The 24089-nt window shown below is 39.9% G+C and overlaps 1 protein-coding gene across 1 annotated transcript; it reads left to right on the top strand.

Annotated features, from left to right (window-relative positions):
- The first annotated feature begins 10448 nt into the window (after window positions 1-10448).
- LOC102908140 (olfactory receptor-like protein I9) lies at window positions 10449-11450 on the top strand. Its single transcript, XM_006998213.3, has one exon. It carries the CDS (start codon window positions 10449-10451, stop codon window positions 11391-11393), a length of 945 nt encoding a protein of 314 aa, XP_006998275.3. The 3' UTR covers window positions 11394-11450.
- The last annotated feature ends 12639 nt before the right edge of the window (window positions 11451-24089 follow it).

Here is a 24089-nt window from a genome sequence, read left to right as displayed (position 1 = left end):
GCAAACTTGTACAGCCACTTGGGAAATCAGCATGGTGGTTTCTCAGAAAATTGGGAATCAATCTTCTTCAAACCCAGCTATACCACTCTTGGGCATACAGCCAAGGATTACTCAATCATACCACAAGGACACATGCTCAGTTATGTTTGTAGTAGCATTATTCATAATAGTCAGAACCTGGAAACAACCTAGATGCCCCTCAACTAAAGAATGGATAAAGAAAATGTGGTGCATATACACAATAGAGTACTACTCAGCAGTAAAAAAAAATGACATCATGAAATTTGCAGGCAATGGAAAGAACTAGAAAATATCCTGAGTGAGGTAACCCAGACTCAGAAGAACAAACATGGTATGTATTCACTCATAAGTGGATACTAGGTATAAAGCAAAGAATAACCAGACTACAACCCACACCTTTAGAGAAGCTAGCTAACAAGGAGGATCCTAAGAGGGGCACATGGATGACCCTGGAGAGGGGAAATAGATGAGATCTCCATGAGTAAACTGAGGATGGGGGCCACTATAGGGTAGGGGATTGGTGATGAGGACATAAGTGAACAGGATGGTTGAACTGGAACAGGGACAGAGTGGAAGAACAAGGAAAATGATACCATGATAGAGGGAGACATCATGAGGATATGGAGAAGCCTGATGCTAGGGATGTGGTGATATTTTATTTGTGCTGAAATGTGGTGATACTTCATTAGTATGTTAATAAATAAAGTTTCCCTGAAGATCAGAGGACATAGCCAGCCATAAACAAAAGTCAGGTGGTGGTAGCACATATCCTTAATCCAATCACAAGGCAGGCAGAGTCTCTGTGTGTTCAAGGACACAGCCAAGCATGGTGACATACACCTGTAACCCCAGTACCATCCATAGAGACTTGGAGGCCTGTACGACAGTAATGAGGAATTTAGGTGGCTGGGCTAAGAGTCAATGAGAAAGCAGAACAGCAAGGCAATAAAGGCGCAGGTTAGACAGGGAAGAAGCTGGCTCTCAGGGGAAGCTATGGCGGCAGGGTGAGCTAAGGTTACCTGGTGGATATTCCTATTACTCTGATCGCTACAGCTTTCACCCCTGTATTTGGCTCTGTGTTTCTTATTTAATAAAACTGATTAGAAATTTGTCCACATAGGGAAGTTCCCAGGAATGCACCAGGATACCAGCTTAGACTACTAACAATAGTGGTAAGGGTGCCTCAACTGGCTTACCCCAGTAATCATATTGGTGAATACTCTAGCTGTCATCAAAAAGCCTTCATCCAGTAACTGATGGAAGCAGATGCAGAGATCCACAGACAAACACCAGGCCGAGCTCCAGGACTCCAGTTGAAGAGAGGAAAGAGGGATTCTATGAGCAAGGGGCATCAAGATCATGATGGGGAAACCTACAGAGACAACCAAACCAAGCTAGTGGGAACTCATGAACTTTAGGCCAACAGCTGTGGAGCCTCCACGGGACTGGACTAGGCCCTTTGCATAAGTAAGACAGTTGTATAGCTTGATATGCTTAAGGGGCTATGGTGGTATTCTATTTGTACTGAAATGTGATTTTAATTGTATGTTAATAAATAAAGTTGCTTGGGGGTCAGAGCTATTAGAGCCATAGAAAGAGCATGGAGGTGGTGGCACACACCTTTAATCCCATAGATCTCTGTGTGTTCAGCGATACAGCCAGCATTGGAGACATACGCCTTTAAGACCTCGAGTGCTGTACTTACAGGCAGTGACGAGGCAGTCATGTGTTTGGGTTTACAACCAATGAGAAGGCAGAACAGAAAGATTATTTAAAGACAGACACATGGGAAGTAGCTCTCTTTCGGGAAGCTAGGAGCACCGCAGGTGAAAGGGTAAGATTTTAGCTCTGAGCTCTGACCTTTCGCCTTTCTCTTTTACATTGGTTCTGTGTTTCTTATGTAATAAGATGGTTGGTTACATCTACAAGGGGCTCCCTGGCAGTAGGATCAGGATCCATCCCTGGTGCATAAGTGGGATTTTTGGAGCCCATTACCTATGGTGAGACACCCTGTACAGCCTAGATGCAGGAGGGAGGGACTTGGACTTGTCTCAACTGAATGTACCAGGCACTGCTGACTCCCTACAGGAGGCCTTACCTTGTTGGAGGAGGGAATAGGTGATGGGTTGGGGGAAGCCTTGGGGAACAGGAGGAGGGAAGAGAGTGAGATCTGTGGTTGGTATGTAAAATGAATGTTAAAAATCAAAAAGAAAAAGAATACCTTCAAGTCTGCTGTGTGAATGCCTTTCTTAGAAATGTCTACTTAAAAAAGGCCTGCACACTCGACCGTCGCCCTTCATTGGTCCCACTCAAGTCCAGGCTGTTCATGTAGATCTCATCCATTTCTCCGTGTCTTTCTTGGGGTCCTGTTTACCAGGTAGCCTCACTGGTGATGTGAGTAGCAGTCCAGACATCCTTGTTCCACATCTAACATCTTCCTATGAGTGAGTACATACCATATTTGTCTTTCTGAGTCTGGGTTACCTCACTCAGGATGATTTTTTCTAGATCCATCCATTTGCCTGCAAACCTCATGATGTCATTGTTTTTCTCTGCTGAGTAGTATTCCATTGTGTATATGTGCCACAATTTATTTATCCATTCTTCAGTTGAAGGGAGTGGGAGATCCTAGCTGGATCAAGAAAAGAGAGGGAGAACAAGGAATAGGAGACCATGATAAATGAAGACCACATGAGAAGGGGAGGAAGCAGAGAGCTAGGGAGGCCCACGGAGATCCACAAAGATACCCCCGCAAAAGACTGCTGGCAATGGTCGAGAGACGGCTGGGACTGACCTACTCTGGTGATGGGATGGCCAAACACCCTGATAGTTGTGCCATAAACCCCATCCAAGGACTGAGGAATCTGGATGTAGACATCCACGGCTGGGCCCCTGGTGGAGCGCTGGGAGTCTAATTAGTGAGAAAGAGGAGGGTTTATATGAGCAAGAATTGTTGAAGCCAAGGTTGGATAAAGCACAGGGACAAATAACAAAATGAATGGAAACACATGAGCTATGAACCAAAGGCTGAGGGGCCCCCAACTGGATCAGGCCCTCTGAATGGGTGAGACAGTCATTTGGCTTGATGTGTTTGGGCGGTGGTGCCGGGTCCTGGGCTCTTTGCATGAGTTGACTGTTTGAATCCTGGGACTTATGCAGGGATGCTTGGCTCAGTCTGGCAGGGGGGGACTGGACCTGCCTGGACTGAGTCTATCAGGTCGATGGGGAGACCTTGATCTGGAGGAGGTGGGAATGGGGGGTGGGCTGGGGGGAGGGGGCGGGGGGTGGAGGGAGGGAGAGCATGGGAATCTGTGGCTATTATGTGGAACTGAATGGTGTTGTAAAATAATAAATAAATAAATAAATAAATAAATAAATAAATAAATAAATAAATAAATAAAAGGCCTGCACAATGACATTATCAGTAGACATGTTAATACAGGAGGGAGAAAAATCTCACAGGGTCCTACTCATAGATCCACAGGCAGCTATTAACTTCTGAGAGAGAGAGAATTAGGTTCTCCCAGGAGGTTCTCTCTGGAGGAGGTGGGAATGGGGGGTGGGCTGGGGGGAGGGGTGGGCGAGAGGGGGAGAACAGGGGATTCTGTGGCTATTATGTTGAACTGAATGGTGTTGTAAAATAATAATAATAATTAAAAAAAGAAAAAAATGTGGCACACATACACAATGGAATACTACTCAGCAGAGAAAAACAATGACATCATGAGGTTTGCAGGCAAATGGATGGATCTAGAAAAAAAATCATCCTGAGTGAGGTAACCCAGACTCAGAAAGACAAACATGGTATGTACTCACTCATTGGAGGATACTAGATGTGGAACAAGGATGACTGGACTACTACTCACATCACCAGGGAGGCAACCTGGAAAATAGGACCTCAAGAAAGACACGGGGATCACCCAATGATGGAGAAGTGGATGAGGTCTACGTGAACAGTTTGGACATGAGTTGGGGTAATGAAGGGCGAGGGTTGAGGGAAAGAGAGCTTGAGGGAGCAGGAGATTCCACCTGGATCAAGAACAGAGAGGGAGAACAACGAATAGGAGACCATGGTAAATGAAGGCTACATGAGAGTAGAAAGAGGCATGGTAGTAGAGAGGCTCACAGAAATCCACAAAGATACCCCCACAATAGACTGCTGGAAATGGTCGAGAGTCAGCCCGAACTGACCTACTCTGGTGATGGGATGGCCAAACAACTTAATTGTGCTAGAAACCCTGTCCAATGACTGAGGGAACTGGATGCAAAGATCCACAGCCAGGCCCCAGGTGGAGCTCCGGGAGTCCAATTGGCGAGAAAGAGGAGGGATTGTATGAGCAAGAATTGTTGAGACCAAGCTTGGATAAAGCACAGGGACAAATAGCCAAACAAATGGAAACACATGAACTATGAACCAATGGCTGAGGGGCCCCCAACTGGATCAGGCCCTCTGAATGGGCGAAACAGTCGATTGGCTTGATCTGTTTGGGAGGCATCCAGCCAGTGGGACTGGGTCCTGTGCTCAGTGCATGAGCTGGCTCTTTGAAACCTGGGGCTTATGCAGGGTCCCTTGGCTTGGCCTGGGAGGAGGGAACTGGACCTACCTGGACTGTGTCTACCAGGTTGATCTCAGTCCTTGGGGGAGGCTTTGCCCTGGAGGAGGGAGGAATGGGGGGTAGGCTGGCGGGAAGGGGAGGGGAGCAGGAAAGGGGAGAACAAGGGAATCTGTGGCTATGTAGACCTGAATTGTATTGCAAAATTAAATTAAATTAAATTTTTAAAAAAAGAAAAATACATAAAGTAGAATGGGATTGCTCTGGGTGCATGAGATCAGGCTGAGGAAAGTAACAATGAATGGAACAGAAGTTTGTTTGAAGAAAATAATTGTGTGATAACTGCAAAAGTGAATGCACAAAACTGTGTAACTATAGATTTCATAGTAGTGAATAGAGTTCTCAGTTACATATTCTCAGTTACTATAATTATTACAGTATAGCATAATTATTACAACAAATAACAGTATAGTCTCAATACCTATATTTCTATAGTTCCATCATGGGATATAACAAAAAGTTTTACTAGATTGGAAGGTAAAGCAAATCCCAGTCACTTTGGATTCTTAAATAAACCAGTATACAGAGAATAGAGCAGAGATTCTCAACCTTCGAAATGCTGCCACACTTTAATATAATTCCTCATGCTCTGGTGAACCCAACCATGAAAATATTTTCATCACTACTTCAGAACTGTATTTTTACTACTATTATGAACCCTAATGTATGTATCTGTGTTTTCCAGTGGTCTTAGGTTACCCATGTGAAATGGTCATTCAATCTGCCCAAAGGGTCTAGACAGCTGGAATAAAGATACCATTGTGCCTGGGGTTGTTGATGCTTATGACCAAGGGAAAACGTGGTTGCAATGCAAGAGTAAAACAAGTAATACTGTGTCATTTTCTGGGGATTCTCTAAGAAATAGTAATATTTCATATCCCAAAGTAAATGTTAATATGACCTATATTGGGCCAAATAACATAAGAATAATGGAGATGCATATTCCCAAAAATGAAAACGGAAGAATGGATAAATAAAATGTGGTACATATACATAATGGAGTACTACTCGGCAGAGAAAAACAATGACATCATGAGGTTTGCAGACAATTGGATGGAACTAGAAAAGATCATCCTGAGTGAGGTAACCCAGACTCAGAAAGACAAACATGGTATGTACTCACTCTTAAGTGGATACTAGATATAAAGCAAAGGATAACCAGACTGCAACTCGCAACTCCAGGGAGGCTACCTAGTAAAGAGGAACCTAAGAAAGACACAGGGATCGCCCAACAACAGAGAAATGGATGAGATCTACATGAGCAAACTTGAGGTGGGAGGGGTAATGGAGGGCAAAGGTCAGGGGAAAGAGAGTTTAGGGGAGCGGGAGGTCCCAGCTAGACCAGGAACAGATGTTTGCTATATACAATAAAGGATTAGTCAAAAACAAAATTATGGATCTAAGCTATTGCTTCAAAAAATAACAGAGGCATGGACTTTATTATTAGGCTGGAATATTACAGAGAGAGTAGCTCAGAAGACAGTGGTGATGGGTGACATTAAGATTTTTTCTCTAAGCTAAGGAGTCAAAAGTCACCTTAAAAAATGGGAATGTGTGTTTCATTTTTTTCTTAGCAATTAAATATTGTGTGGTTGTATAATTTTCACACATTCCTATCCTTAACATATACTAACAGGTATAGAAAGCGGGGTCATAGAAGTCTGATCTAAGCCAGTAACACACTCATTCCTCAAAAGGCTTTACAGGTGGTTACAGTGTATCCACAGAGTTCCAAATTGCAACCTTTGAAAATGATGTCTTATCTGCATTTTTACAAGTTTAGAGAGGGTTACAATGTATTCACGGAATGTCAAATTGTAACCTTTGAAAATGGTGTCTTCTCTGCATATATGTGACAGCTGTATAGCTTGGTCTTGCAGTGGGACACCTAAAAATATGAGCAGGAGCTGTCTCTAACTCTTTTACTGGCTTTTTGGACCCTATTCCTCAAACCAGGTTGCCTTGCCCAGCCTTAATACAAAGGGAGGTTTATAGTCTTACGGCAACTTGATAGAGCATGGTTTTTTTGTTTTTTTTTGTTTTGTTTTTGTTTTTGTTTTGTACATGGGACGCCTGCCCTTTTCTGAATAGAAATGGGGGGCAGTGGATGGGAGAGCAAAGGGAGGTACTGGGCAGAGAAGAGGCACGGGAAACTGTGTCTGGGGTGTAAAAAATTAATTGATTAGTTGTTTTTTAAAGAAAGGGAAATGGTGTGTCTTTAACAGGCACTTAAAAAAATATGTTCTAAGACATATTATGTTATGTCCTTGAATATGTACTTTCTGGTTATTTTAGCAACTGTCAAACTCTCCATAAGTTTCTCTCCCACTCTACTTTGCCCTAAAATTTAGTTACATGTGTCACTGGCTATTATCATTCACTTCAGTAGGACTCTGAGAGAACTGGTCATTTAGAGGTCATGGATAATGATTGCCTTTAATGAGTTGCTGCAGCTCCTGGGCTCCTCTGGGACACAGAGCCTCTTATGTAGGGGTGTATAGCAGGGGAGGTGTATGAAATGTGGTGTAGACACTGGAGAGGACTGCAGACCTGGTGACTTCCTGTGCCCATAGTGAATAAGAAGTGTGGGATCTTTTATCATGATTTAGGAGTCACCCTTGGCCATCCAGGTAATCATCAGGAGACTGGGCTGTTTCCTTGCTGGCCTTCCAACTTGAGAGTATTTTCTTTTTCTTCCCGATCACATATTCTCAGGATAGTTTTTTTTGGATGTGATAATATTCATCTTTGCCCGTTCTCTGACTCACATTATTGTTAAATAATGGAGTATTTGCTTTGTGATCAACATTAGCAAACATCTTATTATCTATGAGGGTCTTTGTAATTACTCTTTTTCTTCATCTTGTCTCCTAAATCATATCATTTCAAGATAATAACAGGTCTGGGAAATTTATTTCAGTTCTGTAGTTTACTTTGGATTTTTGTGGGGAAAGACTGACTCTCTTCCAGGTTGGACTCAAACTCATGGTGGTCTCTAGCCTCAAACTCCAAAGTGCTGGGACATAGGTCTGCACTACTACACAGGGATCAGTTTTGTAGTTCTTCTGTCTTTAAATCTCTCTCTTCCTCTCTGTCTCTGTGTATGTTTCTGTCTCTATTTGTCTGTCTCTTGCTGTATCTGTGCATATAGAAGTCAGAGGGTATCTGGCATCCATGAGCTCACATTTCACAATACACAATGTTTTATTGTTTGCCATGGCATATGCCAGGCTAGCTGGCCTGCAATCTTTCAGAGATTCTCTTATCTCCAACTCTTATCTTCCATAAGAGCACTGGGATTACAGACACACCTAGCCTATCCTTCATAGGGGAAGTAGAATTTGGGGAACTGGGTTATGGTGTTCCCTACATGTGTCATCCCTCCATAATACTGAAACATAATTCTAAAGTGTACATCAATGAATGCAGCTGCATTAAATACCCATCAACACAGTGAAGTCTCTTCAGTGTGGTTTTGTGGCATGCTGGGCATGCTACCCAAATATTATAGAGTTGAGCTACATACCTAACGTCACATGCCTTTAATGCACCCACCTTGCTTTCTTTGCCATCTTATAGCATGCTGGGGTGATCATTAGTCAAGACTGTCTAGAAGAAAACAGGAAAACAGAACAGAAAGAGCCATTTGTTTTAAGGATACAGCTTACAGCTTAGACAATATTGGCAACTGGAGGTCTAATATCTACAAAGCCAGCCTCAAGAGACTCTAGGAAGAGTAGAGACTGCTGGCTTGAGTCCAGAGCAGTCTGAAGAGAGAATTTTTCTTCAGAAGACAGCACATTTTCTTGTATATTCTTCAACTTGCTCCATGAGGCTTGTCATGTTGTGAAGGGTGATTTGCTAGGTCTACTGACTTCAACATTAATAATTTTGAGAATATCTTCCTAACAGGATTAAGAACTGGCATTTGTTAAATCTTGTTATCAGTGACTAAGGAAGGATCCATCATTTGATGTTATGTTTATGTTAGGGAGTACTCATGATAAATTTTGCATGTCTGTACATACATTGTGCTTCTTTTTGTATCTTCAATATTTATAAAATGACCATCATATTGATTTTCCTACATCAATATTAGAGACATTCTCTGTGGCATTTTGAGTCACCAGAATTGCTGAAAACAGTCATACCCTCATACCCTCAGTGTTTAGTAAATACCAAATTACCTTTCTGAATTTGATCACATTGTGCCAAGGTTTTGAGTGGTTAAGCTAGTTAGTTTGCATTATGCAAAGTTTAAATAAATGTATGTATTCCCATTTTAATGGGAATTTTCTATTTTTAAAGGTGAAGAATTTCAATTTACATACCTCAGTCTGCATTATAGCCAAGAAATATTGAGGAAACATTGGTAATATCCAGGTACTATACCAAGTGTTAGCCCTGTTACGAGATAAAAGCAGACATGATTTTTCTTGCATGTAATTTGAATTCTGGTGGGAAGTCTGCTCTAAACCAGTGATCAGGAGAACCAGGGAGCTGAAGGTTGAGTTCAGAATGCTATGTGAGCATGGCAGTAGGTCTTACCAAGCAGGTAGGCAAAGATTTTCTAAGCAAGCAGTAGCTACTATACATGAAGAATAAGTAGGAATAAGTCAGATAAAGCATGATCTAAGGGAAGAAGTTAATAGTTACAAGGAAAAAAGTTGAAGAATGGAGACTGGAAATTATGGCTTCAGTTGTTATCCACAGAGAAGTGGAATGCAAGAGTCACTGTGAGCCCTTATGTGGCCTAAAGGATATGCACAGGTCCAGCAATAATGTATCATTTGTGCAATCAAAAAGAATGTGCCTTTATCTTAAAAGCAATGATAATCCCTTGAAACATTTATTAGAAAAGAGAAAATAAGATTGCTATCTTAGATTGCAAAGATATAACTGAAGCGTGTTGACATGAGGCACTGAGGCAGGAAATGGTGGCATGAAATAAGAATCTAATATGATATTCCTAGAGATGCACTTTGTTCTAGGAATATGGTCTCATGGTGAGGAATGCTGGGAGTAGAAATACAATGAAGAAGAAAATTAGAATGCCCTAGATTAAAGTGAAAGAAATAAGTGGATGCAATAAAATATATCCTTTTTGATTCTGAATTACTTTTACTAACATAAGAGACAGTAAAGGAAGGCACTACAAGAGTAGGGTCATCAGTTTCTTTGTGAATCTTTTGTGACACAACATCCTTGATACACCCAAAGGAAGATAATTAGTTAATGACGGCATGTAAATTCTGTAGTTAGGAAAAACACATACAGCTGAATTTTAAGTGGCAATATAACTTTAGTGTATATAAAATTTTTCTTGGAGAGATAGATAAACAGATGGACAGATAGACTGGAAGAGAGTCAGACAGATGATAAATATTAAGGTAGATAGATAGATAGATAGATAGATAGATAGATAGATAGATAGACAGATAGATAGATAATGGAAAACATCATCTCACACTGTGAGAGAATGATGAAGAATGAGGCAATCAAATTTGTCTAGGATGACTAACCAGGTAAGCTCAAGAGAAACAAGTAGATTTAATGCAAATCAAATTAAAAAAAACTTTCTACAAAAAGACTAGTTGGTGAAATATGTTGAACAGATTTAATAAGTCCTTAAAAAATATTAATATAGACATGTTGATCTAAACAGTATACTTATTGTGATAATGTTTTGTAGAGCATGTAAATATGTTACATCTTCTGTTCATTATCCAATGAATTTGAAATATTTTCACCTTCATTTGGAATGTTAAGTGCCACTTAACATTTTTTTTTTCTGAAAGGCATTGGAGTAAACGAATGACTAGATGGAACCAAACTGTTGTCTCCCAGTTCCTCCTCCTGGGCCTACCCATCCCAACAGAGCACCAGCACCTGTTCTATGCCCTGTTCCTGGCAATGTACCTCACCACTGTCCTGGGGAACCTCATCATCATCATCCTCATTCTACTGGACTCCCATCTCCACACACCCATGTACTTGTTTCTCAGCAACTTGTCCTTCTCTGACCTCTGCTTCTCCTCTGTCACAATGCCCAGATTGCTGCAGAACATGCAGAGCCAAGTCCCCTCCATCCCCTATGCAGGCTGCTTGGCACAAATATACTTCTTTCTGTTTTTTGGAGTCATGGAGAGTTTCCTCCTTGTGGTCATGGCCTATGACCGCTATGTGGCCATCTGCTTCCCCCTTCATTACAACAGTATCATGAGTGTTAAGCTCTGTGTGAGTCTGGTGTTGCTGTCCTGGGTGCTGACCACATTCCATGCCATGCTGCACACCCTGCTCATGGCCAGAGTTTCTTTCTGTGAGGACAACGTGATACCCCACTATTTCTGTGATGTGTCTACTCTGCTGAAACTGGCTTGTTCTAACACTCATGACAATGAATTGGCAATATTTATCTTGGGAGGCCCGATAGTTGTACTCCCTTTCCTTCTCATCATTGTTTCCTATGCAAAAGTTGTTTCCTTCATCTTCAAGGTCCCTTCTTCTCAAGGTATCCGTAAAGCCTTTTCTACCTGTGGCTCCCACCTGTCTGTAGTGTCACTATTTTATGGGCCAATCATTGGTCTCTACTTATGTCCTTCAGCTAATAACTCTACTGTGAAGGGGACTGTCATGTCTTTGATGTACACAGTGGTGACTCCCATGCTGAACCCCTTCATCTACAGCCTGAGAAACAGAGATGTGAAGGGAGCAGTAGAAAGAGTAGTTTGCAAAAAGCAAATTCTCTCATTCCTGTGATGGTAACTCTTCAGATTTTTATATAATTTCTCTAGAAAATATTAATATTAACATTGGATGTTGCTACAGAATTTTATCTCATTGTGGATACTTCTGTTTAGAGATCTCACAACATAACTTTCACTACACAAATTACAGGGAGTTTATAAAAGTAGTTGAATTTGGGAAATAAGCTTAGGAGATCCAAATATGCACTTGTTGTATTGCCCATATGGTCCTGGAAAATAGAGTGTAGACTTAAAATCATAACTGATCCCCATGGTTATTCCAGGATTTTCTCATTTTGTCCAAAGGAATGCTGTGACTGTGGGATTCTAAATGTGTAGTCAATGATCACAGATCAATACCTAATAATATTCAAGTATTTTACCTCAGCTAGCCCTTTTCCAGGCTTTCACATGTTCTTTCTACAGCCTGTCATGAGATAATTACATCACTTAAGTCCCTAGACACTATTTTTATGTAATTGTCTAATTGGTTTTCTGACCTGTCTTGACTCTTAACAGGCTTTTGTAAGCCTTTAGCATATTGCTCTCATTATTGTACTTTTTTTCTATACCTGGTATTAATCAGTATATTAATCAGGAACACCTTAATGTATTTTATCAAAATAAGATAAAAATATTTGATTACATTTTGTTGCTTTTTTGTTTACTTTTATCTTCCTTTGGGGGCATAATTATATTCTTTTTTCTTGGGTTTGGAGGGATTTGTTGTTGTATTGGTTTGTTTTTTAAAAAGATCTTAAAATTGGGTAAGAAGGGAAGAGAAGAGGATCTAGAGAATGGGAATATGATTCAAATATATTTAACTTTTAAAACTGTTTTAAATAATAAAAACAAAATATAATAATAATTTTTTTTAAATTCTCAAGCCCAAGAAATGATGTTTTAAACAGAAGACATGGAAATATGAGACCATTATTAGAAGTAAACAGCAAAGAAAAGCTTCAAGATTTGGGGGTGAACACAGACAGAAAAAAAGAGCACAAAAAACAATATCAAAAAGAGGCAAATTGGATTACATCAAATTAAAAAGCTTCTGGACAGTTAATGGATTTTATGGAGTTCTAAGAGTTCCTTATATAGTTTGTATAGCAAATCTTATCATATAATGTTTTCTCCTATTCTGAAGGTTGTCTCTTTGTTGACTATTCCCAGTTATGTCTAGAAGCTTATGAAATCCTCAAATATAAAATAAAAATTGGAGCCACCAGGCGACAACAGATATCCCCAAGCCCACAATTACATGGAGTGTACTAATTAAACTCGATAGGTCACAAAACAAAATGAATAGTCATAAATGTAAAAAGAGATTTGTGGGGAGGAGGAATATGTCAGGGAGCTTAGGGAAGTGGGGGATGAGAGTTGTGTACATATCTGAAATTATCTAAAATTTTCTAAAAAATAAGTCACAACTGCACACAATGCAAATATCAATGTATTGAGGGGAACCCTGATTCAATGGATACATTGGCAGCATAGCTACTGCATCCCATGCTCAGGGAACATCACAGGAGTGGGAAGATTGTGAGAGTCAGAATTCCAGGAAGGCAACTAAAAATATATTATACATCTAAAGAGAGAATTCTTAGTAGAAGATCTCAAATGGCCAAAATACATTAAACAAATTGCTCAACATCCTTAGTCATCAGAGAAATGCAAATAAAAATGATTCTGAGATACCATCTTACACCTGTCAGAATGGCTAAGATGAAAAACAGATGACAGCTTATGTTGAAGAGGATGTGGAGCAAGGGGAACACTCCTACTGTTGGTGGGAGTGCAAAATTGTACAGCCACTTTAGAAATCAGTATAGTGGTTTCTCAGAAAATTGAGAATCAGTCTTTTTCAGGACCCAGCTATACCACTCTTGGACATATACCCAATGAATGCTCAATCATACCACAAAGACACATGCTCAACTATGTTCATATCAGCATTATTCATAATAGCCAGAACCTGGAAACAACCTAGATGCCCCTCAACTAAAGAATGGATAAAGAAAATGTGGTGTATATACACAATAGAGTACTAATCATCAGTTTAAAAAAACCAACGACATCATGAAATTTGCAGGCAATGGAGAGAATTAGAAATATCATCCTGAGAGAGGTAACTCAGACTCAGAAAGACAAACATGGTATGTACTCACTCATAAGTGGATACTAGATGTAAAGCAAAATATAACCAGACTACAACTCAAATCTCTAGAGAAGCTAGCTAACAATGAGGACCCTAAGAGGGGCACATGGATCACCCTGGGAAGGGAAAATAGATTATATATCCATGAGTAAACTTAGGATGGGGGAATATAGAGTAGGGAAAGGGGGATGAGGACATAAAGGAACAAGATGGTTGAACTGGAACAGGGACAGAATGGGAGAGCAAAGAAAAAGATACCATGATAGAGAGAGACATTATGAGGATAGGGAGAAACCTGATGCTAGGGATGTGGTGATATTTTATTTGTGTTGAAATGTGGTAATATTTTACTTGTATGTAAGATAAATAAAGTTTCCCTGCAGATCAGAGGACATAGCCAGCCATAAACAAAAGTCAGGTGTTGGTAGCACATACCCTTAATCCAATCACATGGCAGGCTGAGTATCTGTGTGTTCAAGGACACAGCCTTTTGTGGTGACACATGGCTTTAATCCCAGTACCAGCAATAGAGACCTGGAGGTCTGTACAGACAGGCAGTGATGAGGAAGTGAGAAGGCAGAACAGCAAGGCAATAAAGGTGCAGGTTAGACAGGGAAGAGGCTGGGTCTCTGGGGAAGCTATGGCGGCATGGTGAGCTAAGGTTACCTGGTGGATATTCCTATTACTCTGATCGCTACACTTTTTACCCCTGTATTTGGCTCTGTGTTTCTTATTTAATAAGACTGCTTAAAAATTCATCTACATAGGGAAGTTCCCAGGAATGCACCAGGATGACACCAGCTTAGACTACTAACAATAGTGGAGAGGGTGCCTCAACTGGCTTACCCCAGTAATCATGTTGGTGAATACTCTAGCTGTCATCAAAGAGCCTTCATCCAGTAACTGATGGAAGCAGATGCAGAGATCCACAGCCAAACACCAGGCCAAGCTCCAGGACTCCAGTTGAAGAGTGAAAGAGGGATTCTATGAGCAAGGGGCATCAAGATCATGATGGGGAAACCTGCAGAGACGACCAAACCAAGCTAGTGAGAACTCATGAACTTTAGGCCAACAGCTGTGGAGCCTCCACGGGACTGGACTAGGCCCTCTGCATAAGTAAGACAGTTGTGTAGCTTGATATGCTTAAGGGACCCCCTGGCAGTAGGATCAGGATCCATCCCTGGTGCATAAGTTGGCTTTTTTGAGCCCACCATCTATGGTGAGACACCCTGCACAGCCTTGATGCTGGAGAGAGGGACTTGGACCTATCTCAACTGAATGTACCAGACTCTTCTGACTCCCACAGGAGGCCTTACCTTGTTGGAGGAGGGAATGAGGGATGGTTTGCGGGAACGCTTGGGGAACAGGAGGAGAGAAGAGAGGGTGATCTGTGGTTGGTATGTAAAATAAATTTAAAAATTCAAAAAAAGAACACCAGGAAGTCTGCTTTGTGAATGCCTTTCTTAGAAATGTCTACTTAAATGAGGCCTGCACAATGACATTATCAGTAGACATGTTAATACAGGACGGGGGGAAATCTCACAGGGTCCTACCCATAGATAAAGATCTACAGGCAGCTATTAACTGCTGAGAGAGAAAGAATTATGTTCTCCCTGGTCGGAGCCCTGATTAGTTTTCCAATGCAAAGTGGTGAGCCCTGAAATCATATCCACACAAACAACAAATATGAGCTCAGCAGGTTGTATTTATTTAATTTTACATGATAGATAGATAGATAGATAGATAGATAGATAGATAGATAGATAGATAGATAGATAGATATGTAACAATAATAAAAGAGGAAAAGGCTATTGCGTTGAGAGAGCTGATATGGGATAGATTAGAGGGAGGAAAGGAGTAGTGGTGTGATTATATTTAATTACAAATGTAAAAATAAAATAACTTAGTATTAATAAAACAATGAAATAATAGATATTACCCATTTGTATACTTCCTGGGAATATTCTCAATGGTCTCTATATCCTACCACAGAGATACCTGTTCATTCATGTTCATTGTTGCTCTATACACAATGGCCAGGAAGTAGAAACATCCCAGATCAATGCTTCTCAACCTTCCTAATGCCACGACACTTTAATACAGTTCCTCATGTTGTCACAATCTCAACCATAAAATTATTTTTGTTATTACTTCATAACTGTAATTTTGCTATTATTATGAATCATAATGTAAATATCTGATATGCAGGATATTGATATGCAACCCCTCAAGCCACAGGTTGAGAACCACTGGGCTAGATGTCTATCAACTAATAAGTGAATAATGAAAATGTGTACATTTACATAATGGAATATCATTCAGCTCTTAAGAAAAAAATGAAATCTTGTTAGCATGGGAGAGCTATCTCCATCACTCATCTGTCATGTGGCAGCATGGGTAGGGGAGGGATGCCCCGAACCCTCAATGCCTGAGGCAGGTGGGAGAGCTGGCCCTGAAGGTGTAGGTGTGGAAGATCCGACCGTGAGGACATGAGGACACAGGAGAACTGCCCCTGCCCCTTGCTCATCACTGCAAAGGGTGAACTCACCAAGACAATGTGGGAGACCTCACCTTGGTGGGGAGGACAAGTGAGAGATGGAGGGCGACCAACAAGGCAACTACCCAGGCCAAGATCCAGGTTTGTGTGTTGGTCCACCCCAACATTCACCCCATCAGTGATCTGCTGGAGCCCATGAGGGGCAGTTCCTGCAGACCTAAAGCTGCAGGATCTCCATGACACAGGGCAACAGCAGGATAACGAGAGGAGTCCCAGTGAGGACCCAGTATTGATAATGTAGCAGACACCAGAGACCTTGGACCAGACCAGTGACTCTTTGCAATGGAAGTTTACAAGTAAAGATATGTGGACTAAAGGGTTTACTGTGTGACTTACTGTGTCGTACTACAGCTTCCATGATGAGATTTTTTCCCTTTTTTTTTTCTTTTTCCTTATCTTATAAATTTTTTGGGAGGATGGGCTGCAAGTGTAGAGAGCAGATATGCAGGGATGGGAATTGAATGGGATAGAGATGCATGATGTGAAAGACACAAAGAATAAATAAAAAGAAAGTTAAATAAGAATGAAAAATGAAATCATGTAACTTGTAGACAAATGCACAGAGTTTGAAACAACCATTCTGAGTGAAGTGGCCCAGACTCAGAGAAACATCTTTTTCTGCTGCTTGTTCTCTATTTTGTGTTTCTTCTGTTGAGAATGGTGTATCTATTCATTGACCAGTCATTGATTAGATTGTTTGATGTTTGTGATGCTCGGTTACTTTCAGTTTTTTATAATTTAATTTAATTTTACATATCATCCACAGATTCCCCTGTCCTTCCCCATCCCACCCAACTTCCCCCTAGCCTAACCCCCCATTCCTATCTCCTCCAGGGCAAAGATTCCCCTGGGGATTCAGTCCAACCTGGTAGATTCAGTCCAGGCAGGTCCAGTGCCCTCCTTCTAGGCTGAGCAAAGTATCACTGCATAAGCCCCAGGTTCTATATCCTAGATATTCAACATATTCTTATTCGTAGTTGAAAATATTTTCCCATTCTGTAGACTATATCTTGAACCTGAAGGTTGTGAAGAAACTTTTGAATTTCTTATAACCTCTTTCTTAGTATTTCTTGTTATGGGAATCCTTTCCAGAAAGTCCTGGCCTGTGCTTATTTACACTTTGTTTTACTTACTTTCCTATTAAATTTCAAAGTTTAGGTTCAAATAGATAGGGAGAGAGAGAGAGAGAGAGAGAGAGAGAGAGAGAGAGAGAGAGAGAGAGAGAGAGAGAGAGAGAGGCAGGCAGATACATAGATAGATAGATAGATAGATAGATAGATAGATAGATAGATAGATAGATAGATAGATAGATAGATAGATAAGATCAGGGCTGGAAAGATGGTTCAGCTGCACAAACCATGTACTCTTTTGCAGATGTCCTGATTTGGTCAAGCATCCACATAAAAGTTGCTCAAAAATCCTGTAACTCCATCTCTAGGGACATATGATGCCTCTGATCTTGGAGGACATCCACACACAGGCACTTATGCATAGTAAAAAATAATATAATAAAAATTTTAAATTTAAGAGAAAACATGCAATATTTATCTTCCTAAGTCTTGCTTACTTCACTTTTTTACTTTGCTTTGTAAAAGATTTAGTTTTATTATTTTAATTAAAATATTTTGTGACATTTTCATACATTAATATTATATTTACATCATTTCTAGCCTTTCTTCTCCCTGTATAAGTCCTCCCACTTTCCCCAAATTCATGATCTCTTCTTTATTATTGTGATAAGTATACATATATATGCATATATACACATCCATACAGTCTTCTGAGTCCATTTAGAGTTGCTCATACATGTATGGGAGGGTGGGGGGGCACTGACAACTGTGAACTGGCTAACCAACATATCAGGAGCTCATCCCTGGCAAAGAATGATCCTCCCTCTCAGCAGCCATTGGTTGCCTGTAGCTTTCCCTAAGGGTAGAACCTTATGATAGTCCCCCATTCACATTAGCATGTCAGCTGGTGCTGTCATTTGGCTGACCTTATTTAGGCAGCCCCACTGTTGAGATTTCATAGGTGCAGTACCTCTGTCATACGTGGAAAACACTATTTTGTGGCAGATGTCTTGGTCCTCTAACTCTTCCATAATGTTCCCTAAATCTGAGGAGTAGGAGTTGGGATGTAGATGTATCTATAGGGTGTGGGTGTGCCATAGTCAGTTGTTCTCAGCTTTTTGACCAGTTATGGATTTCTATAATAGTCTCTCTCTGCTACTTTTTTTGAAGATTCCTTGGTGAGGCTCCCAAACTACACTTACCTGTGGATATAAGAATATGTATGTTGATGCAGTTAGAAATTACACTAGTTTAGTAAAGAAGAGCCGTAGGTCTCCTATAAGATCCATGACCTCACCAGCCATGGGTAGATAGCTAAGTTTTAGACTATCAGGAATGAGTTCCTTCCTTTGAGCAGAACTTAAGTCCAATTAGATGTTGGTTACCTCAGCTTACTTTCTCCACTGTTTCAAATTTGTCATTTTTGGGATCTTTCCCCACCTAGGTAATTTCTAAAGCTGTTATAAATGAGATTTTGTTTCCTGATTTTCTGCTCCAGAAATTTATTATTGGTATACAGGACAGCTATTGGTTTTTGTATCTTGATTATTTTCATTCTTCTACTTTGTGGGAAGTATTTGCAAAATCTAAGAGATGTTAAGTAGAGTCTTAAGTTCTTGTAAATGTAGATTACTGTTGGGATAATTTAAGTTCTGTGGAATTCTTTATACAAAATTAGTTTTGCATGTCCAAAAATAGACATTGCTCTAACCTCTCACAACCAATAAATACAAGACCAGTGAGAAAAAATTCATATTCCCTCAATGAATGTCTGCGATGTACAGATGTACATTGCCTAACTGGTCATTGCCATGTACATGGAGCTGGTCCAGAAGTGAGAAACTGCAAGTTATCTATGGCTTTAGGAGAATTGACAGGGAATAAGCCATGGCATTAGGACATAAAGTGAAGCCTACAGTGAATGGCTGGGAGAATGGTGATGCAATGTCATCAACATTTTTCTGAAGAAGTGAGGATGAAAAGTGAGTAACCAAATGGGGTGGGAATCTAGGTTTTTCTTTTATATCTTAATTAAAGTAAGAATTAAACATGGTCTGGGCCACTTTATCTTTTGTCTTATTTCTGACTTTAACATACTGGCAGATAAAGGAAGCTTGTCACAGAAGTCTGAGCCATCCTAGCAACATGACTATTTCTCACATAAGCTTGCTTTACAAGAGGCCAACTTATACTAACAGGCTGCTCGCTACCTGGGAATGTTTCCAAACTGTCTCTTCAAAAGCCACTGTGGCTTCTTTAGTAAATTATGACCTCTAATGTGTTTTCTATCCATCAGTGTAGTCTCTGCTTATTTCTAGGGATTTTGCAAACTCTCTTCCTCAGGCTCCCCTCCCCACTCCACAAGGAATAGGCTTTACATGAACATGTAAACAAATAAGCATCCATTCATGAGTTTCTAAGTCCACAATCCCTTAAGTATAGTAATGTGTGATTGGCAGTGATAATCAGTCACTACTGTAGAACTCTGAGAAAACAGGTCCTAGAGAGGTCCTGGGTAATTAAAATCTTTAGTGAGTTACTGGACTCCTCTGGGATGCAGAGGCTCTAAGGCTCAGGGATGACTAGAAAGAGATAAGAGAGAAGCAGAGGTGTGGACTTAGGGGATGACTATGGGACTTGTTACAACCTGTGTCAATGGTGAATAAAGAGCAGTATCTTCTACCAGAGCGTGGGCATCATCTTGTGCACTCTAGGTAAGGCTAAACTCTTCTTTACAGTTCATTTAGCCTGTGGGTATCCATTGTGTGACATTCTGCAACACAAGTTGTCAGGTATGCTAAAATTATTTGTTATCTCTTCCCCCTGAAGAATTTGCTGTTGTTGAAATATTTTGTTTCCTGGACACCATTTATAATCTCTTTAGTAATGAAGGACTTCTTTACAATTATATCTTATGTAAAGTTCTCAAAGGTCATACCCTTGCAGCACAACTGTTTGTTTGAGTTTTTGAGAAAGGGACTCACTTTGTTGTCTAAGCGTGCTTTGAACTCAAGGTGATCTTATGGCCTCAGCCTCTCAAGCGCTGTGATTAGTTATGAACTGCTATGCCCAGTCTGCTGGTTCTTACATTGGTTTTAACACACCTCAGTGGTTCTTAAATCTTTAACATACCTTCACCTATGGAGCTTTTAACAAACCATGAACAAGTAATTAAACTTATCTGACTGAGCTCAAAAACCTATATGTTTAATAGTGATGGCTGTAATTGTTCCTAAATACAATCAACTGGCAGTACTGTTGACCTCACCTGTGTGCTCATTTCTCATGTAGAATCAGAACTTCAGAGGCAAAATCAGTGTCTGTGATCGATTTTAGACTGGAAATTAGAACTTAGGAAAAATATGTGAGTGGATCAGATGTACAGTTTTCTGTAATATTGGTGACTAAAAATAATTTCCTCATGCTTCTGTTCAGTGAATGTGATTGAAGTTGATATGGGAAAATAGATGTGATGGTTAATTTGTTCTATACATTATTGTAAATATAAAAAGAAGCATTTACTTGTTTCAGAATCTCTAAGGCTATTCCTCCCATGTCTATACTATTATTTGAAGAGTTACTTGCATATTCAATGCTACAAACACTTTCATTAAACCTTTTATATGCTTTCCAGATCTAAAATTGTATCCTTGACAGCTGAAGAAGATACAGTCATTAGGTCATCAGTGGCAACAACTCCAGGTAAGGTCTCTGGGTTCTGATTACTCCACATGCTCCTACTCAAGACACAGAACCCAATCATTCACAGAAAAAGCAAAATTTCAGAACCAGTGTGATTTTTCCTATATGTCTCTTCCCTTTGTAATACTCAAATATGCACACAGTGAGTGCCATAAACATCACCAACAGGATGAAGATCCCAGCATTTGATTTTGACTCATACAGCCTCTACCTGTCTGTCTCTGTCTCTGTCTCTATCTCTGTCTCTCTCTTTATGCCCATCTCTCTCTCTCTCTTTCCACACTCACTTTCATTTTAGAGGATGTTTTTCTTTCTTTGATTGTTTGATGCTAGGCATAAAATACAGTACCTTAGACATATGCTAGGCAAGAGTTGTACCACTGAGCGGCATTCCCAGCCCTCTCACAATGCTCAAGAATCTTCCTCTGCTTTCTTTGCCAGACTTGAGACAGGTTGAGTATTATTAGAGAAGGTTGTCCAGAAGAAATATAGCAGGAGTCTATTCTTAGTTGTATAAATTCAGTATCTGCAGGGACAGTCAGCAGAGTGGAGTTCCTGAAATATTAGAGATAGAAGTTGTAAGCCCAAAGCAGTCTGGAGGCAAAATTCTTCAGGAGAGTACACTTTCTTCTAATTTCCTTCACTTTATTGTATGAGTCTCATTACAGTATGAATGGTAATCTTTTTTATTCAAATGTACTGACTAAAATATTGACAAGGTTGAAATAAAACTTCAAAGAAACCTTAAAACTGATGTTTCTCAAAACCTAGTATCAGAACCAAAGCTGATGTGTCTATGAGCCAGACATAATTGGATAAATGAGGGAGGAAAGCCCCAGAGATTTTAAAACAAGTACATTCTTCTTTTTATATTTTCAGTATTTATAGTAATAATTATCATGTTCATTTTTCTACATCAACTTCCATGATAATCTCAGAACAGAAGCATAAAAATTTACCATTATTAGTCACCAATATTAGAGAAAAAAATAGTACACCTGACCTACCCACATATTTTTGAAACACAAAATTTTCTGCTTGAAATTCACAGAATGTCACATTTTCATGCTAAATTGTTATATAGCAAGGTTGTATCCTGAAAATTTTTTTGAAATAATATTTAAATTGAAATGAAAATTTTATGCCTTTAACATTAAATGAATTAGTCTCAGGCTGAAGCACAGCCAACATATATTCAGGAAACACTGGTTTCAACCAAGCTTCATGCCAGGTATTTGCCCTGCTGTAAGGCAGATAGAGTCTTTTCTGCATGGAGTTTGCAATCAATCTGGTGTGAAATCAGCTATACCCATTGATTGGAGGAATCTGACGCACTGGGGAGAGTATGGGCTGTTTGGAAACATGGTACCAGGACTCTCCCAGTCTAATCAGGTACACAAGGTTTGATTAAGTAACTATCTTCTAACATGCATGAAGAATATGCCAAATGAAGAATCGCAGATAACAATGAATGATAGTAATAAGGAATAGCAAGTTTTGAAAACTGGAGACAAGATGCTATAACTCCCAACAAAGGCTTTACTGCAGAATAGGATAAAATTTGAGGCTAAGTGTATGATAAAGATTATGTCTTTTTCTAAAGAGCAATGATAATCCCCATGAAGCAATAATCAGAAAAACACAATAAGATTGCCATCTCAGGATGCTACTGTATGGATGAAACATATGTAAAGAGGGTTTGAAAGCATGGTTATTGACACAAAGGAAACATCTGCTTTGATGTTCCAGGAGACAGAAGATGTCACACTGCTCTGGGAATATGGTCTCCCAGTAATAGGAGCAACGGGTGAACATGGAGGAGAACCTATCAGACATCCTACATTGAAGGTAAAATAAATAAATGAATCCCCTAAAACTGAGTCTTGTGATACAATTTGGAATTCCTCTTACTGAGATAGAAAAGCAGGAGAGTGGGAGGTCCAGAGAGAGCTGAGTGACATCATTAAGATGCATTTGTGCAGAGGGTCCAGCCTTCTGCATGTCAGAGAGACTGAGAACGAGATGCAGAGACAGCGAGAAAAACACACAGACTTCTTTTCTGAGGAATAAAACCTCCTTCGTTTTATTCCTCTTTCTGTTGCTTGTTCTACTCTGTTCTTTTTCTGTTCTGTTCCTCTAGCCTGATGTTTCCCTTCCTCCTCTTCCCTGTTGAGTTCCTTCTAACTTCTTATTGTTTCCCTTACACTTTACATATCCCAACAAATTCTTCCAACCAACATTAAAATTACAATGTTGTTACATTCTATATTTCAAGTGAATGATTACAATGAGAACAAGTAAAAATCATCATGTTTCTTATTTCTCTTACATGATTAAACATTTTATGTATTGCAGGTGAAAAACAAATTATCCCCAAGAACCCACATACATTCATGTCCAAGCAACTTGTTATAGATTAACAAGGTGTAAGCAAGCAAGGTTTTTTTTCTCATCCAGTTCCTTTACTGTCTGGCTACATTTTGTGATTACAAAGAATGTACCTATAATTTTATTATTTATCTCAAAGGGTAATCTCATTTTAAAAATCATAAAAGAATCATAAATGTACACTTTTATATATGAAAAACAACCAGTCATCTCTATTTTAAATCCCCAGGGTGCGTACCCACTCATAAACAGGTTTTTTTTTTGTTGTTGTTGTTGTTGTTTTGGTTTTTCGAGACAGGGTTTCTCTGTGTAGCTTTGCGCCTTTCCTGGGACTCACTTGGTAGCCCAGGCTGGCCTCGAACTCACAGAGATCCACCTGGCTCTGCCTCCCAAGTGCTGGGATTAAAGGCATGCGCCACCACTGCCCGGCCTACAGTTTTTTATTAAATAGTATCAGGAGGCTGAAGAGAAATGGGTACAAGGAATTAATCATTACCTTTGATCACCAACCCGTCCTGGCAAGAAAAGTAAGTTAGCCAGCAAGAGCCAGGGTACTATTGTCCTGTTCCATGACCTCAACAAGTCCCTCACTCAACAATTAAAAGTGTGCCTTTCTAAACTTTAAATTGTTTTCCAAGATTTTCTACCTCAAAGCTATAACAAAAACATCTTAACCTAATTTAACTAACAATACCTGTCTCTAAATTCTTTCTAAGGGTGGTGGTTGAAACATTAATCTGCTCCAGCAGCAATGCTTGGAAAATGTCAGTCACTGTTATTGTAAGTACCAGTAACACTGTCCAGTGAGGGGCTAGAACCCCCTGAGAGTTTTTG

Source organism: Peromyscus maniculatus, chromosome 8, assembly GCF_049852395.1.
Source record: "Peromyscus maniculatus bairdii isolate BWxNUB_F1_BW_parent chromosome 8, HU_Pman_BW_mat_3.1, whole genome shotgun sequence".
NCBI lineage: Eukaryota > Metazoa > Chordata > Mammalia > Rodentia > Cricetidae > Peromyscus > Peromyscus maniculatus.
Note: the sequence above shows the minus strand (reverse complement) of the source record. Positions and strands in the feature narration are given on the sequence as shown.

Coding starts and splice junctions, on each gene's coding strand:
- LOC102908140 (XM_006998213.3), top strand. CDS start 10,449: ATGACTAGATGGAACCAAACTGTTGTCTCCCAGTTCCTCCTCCTGGGC.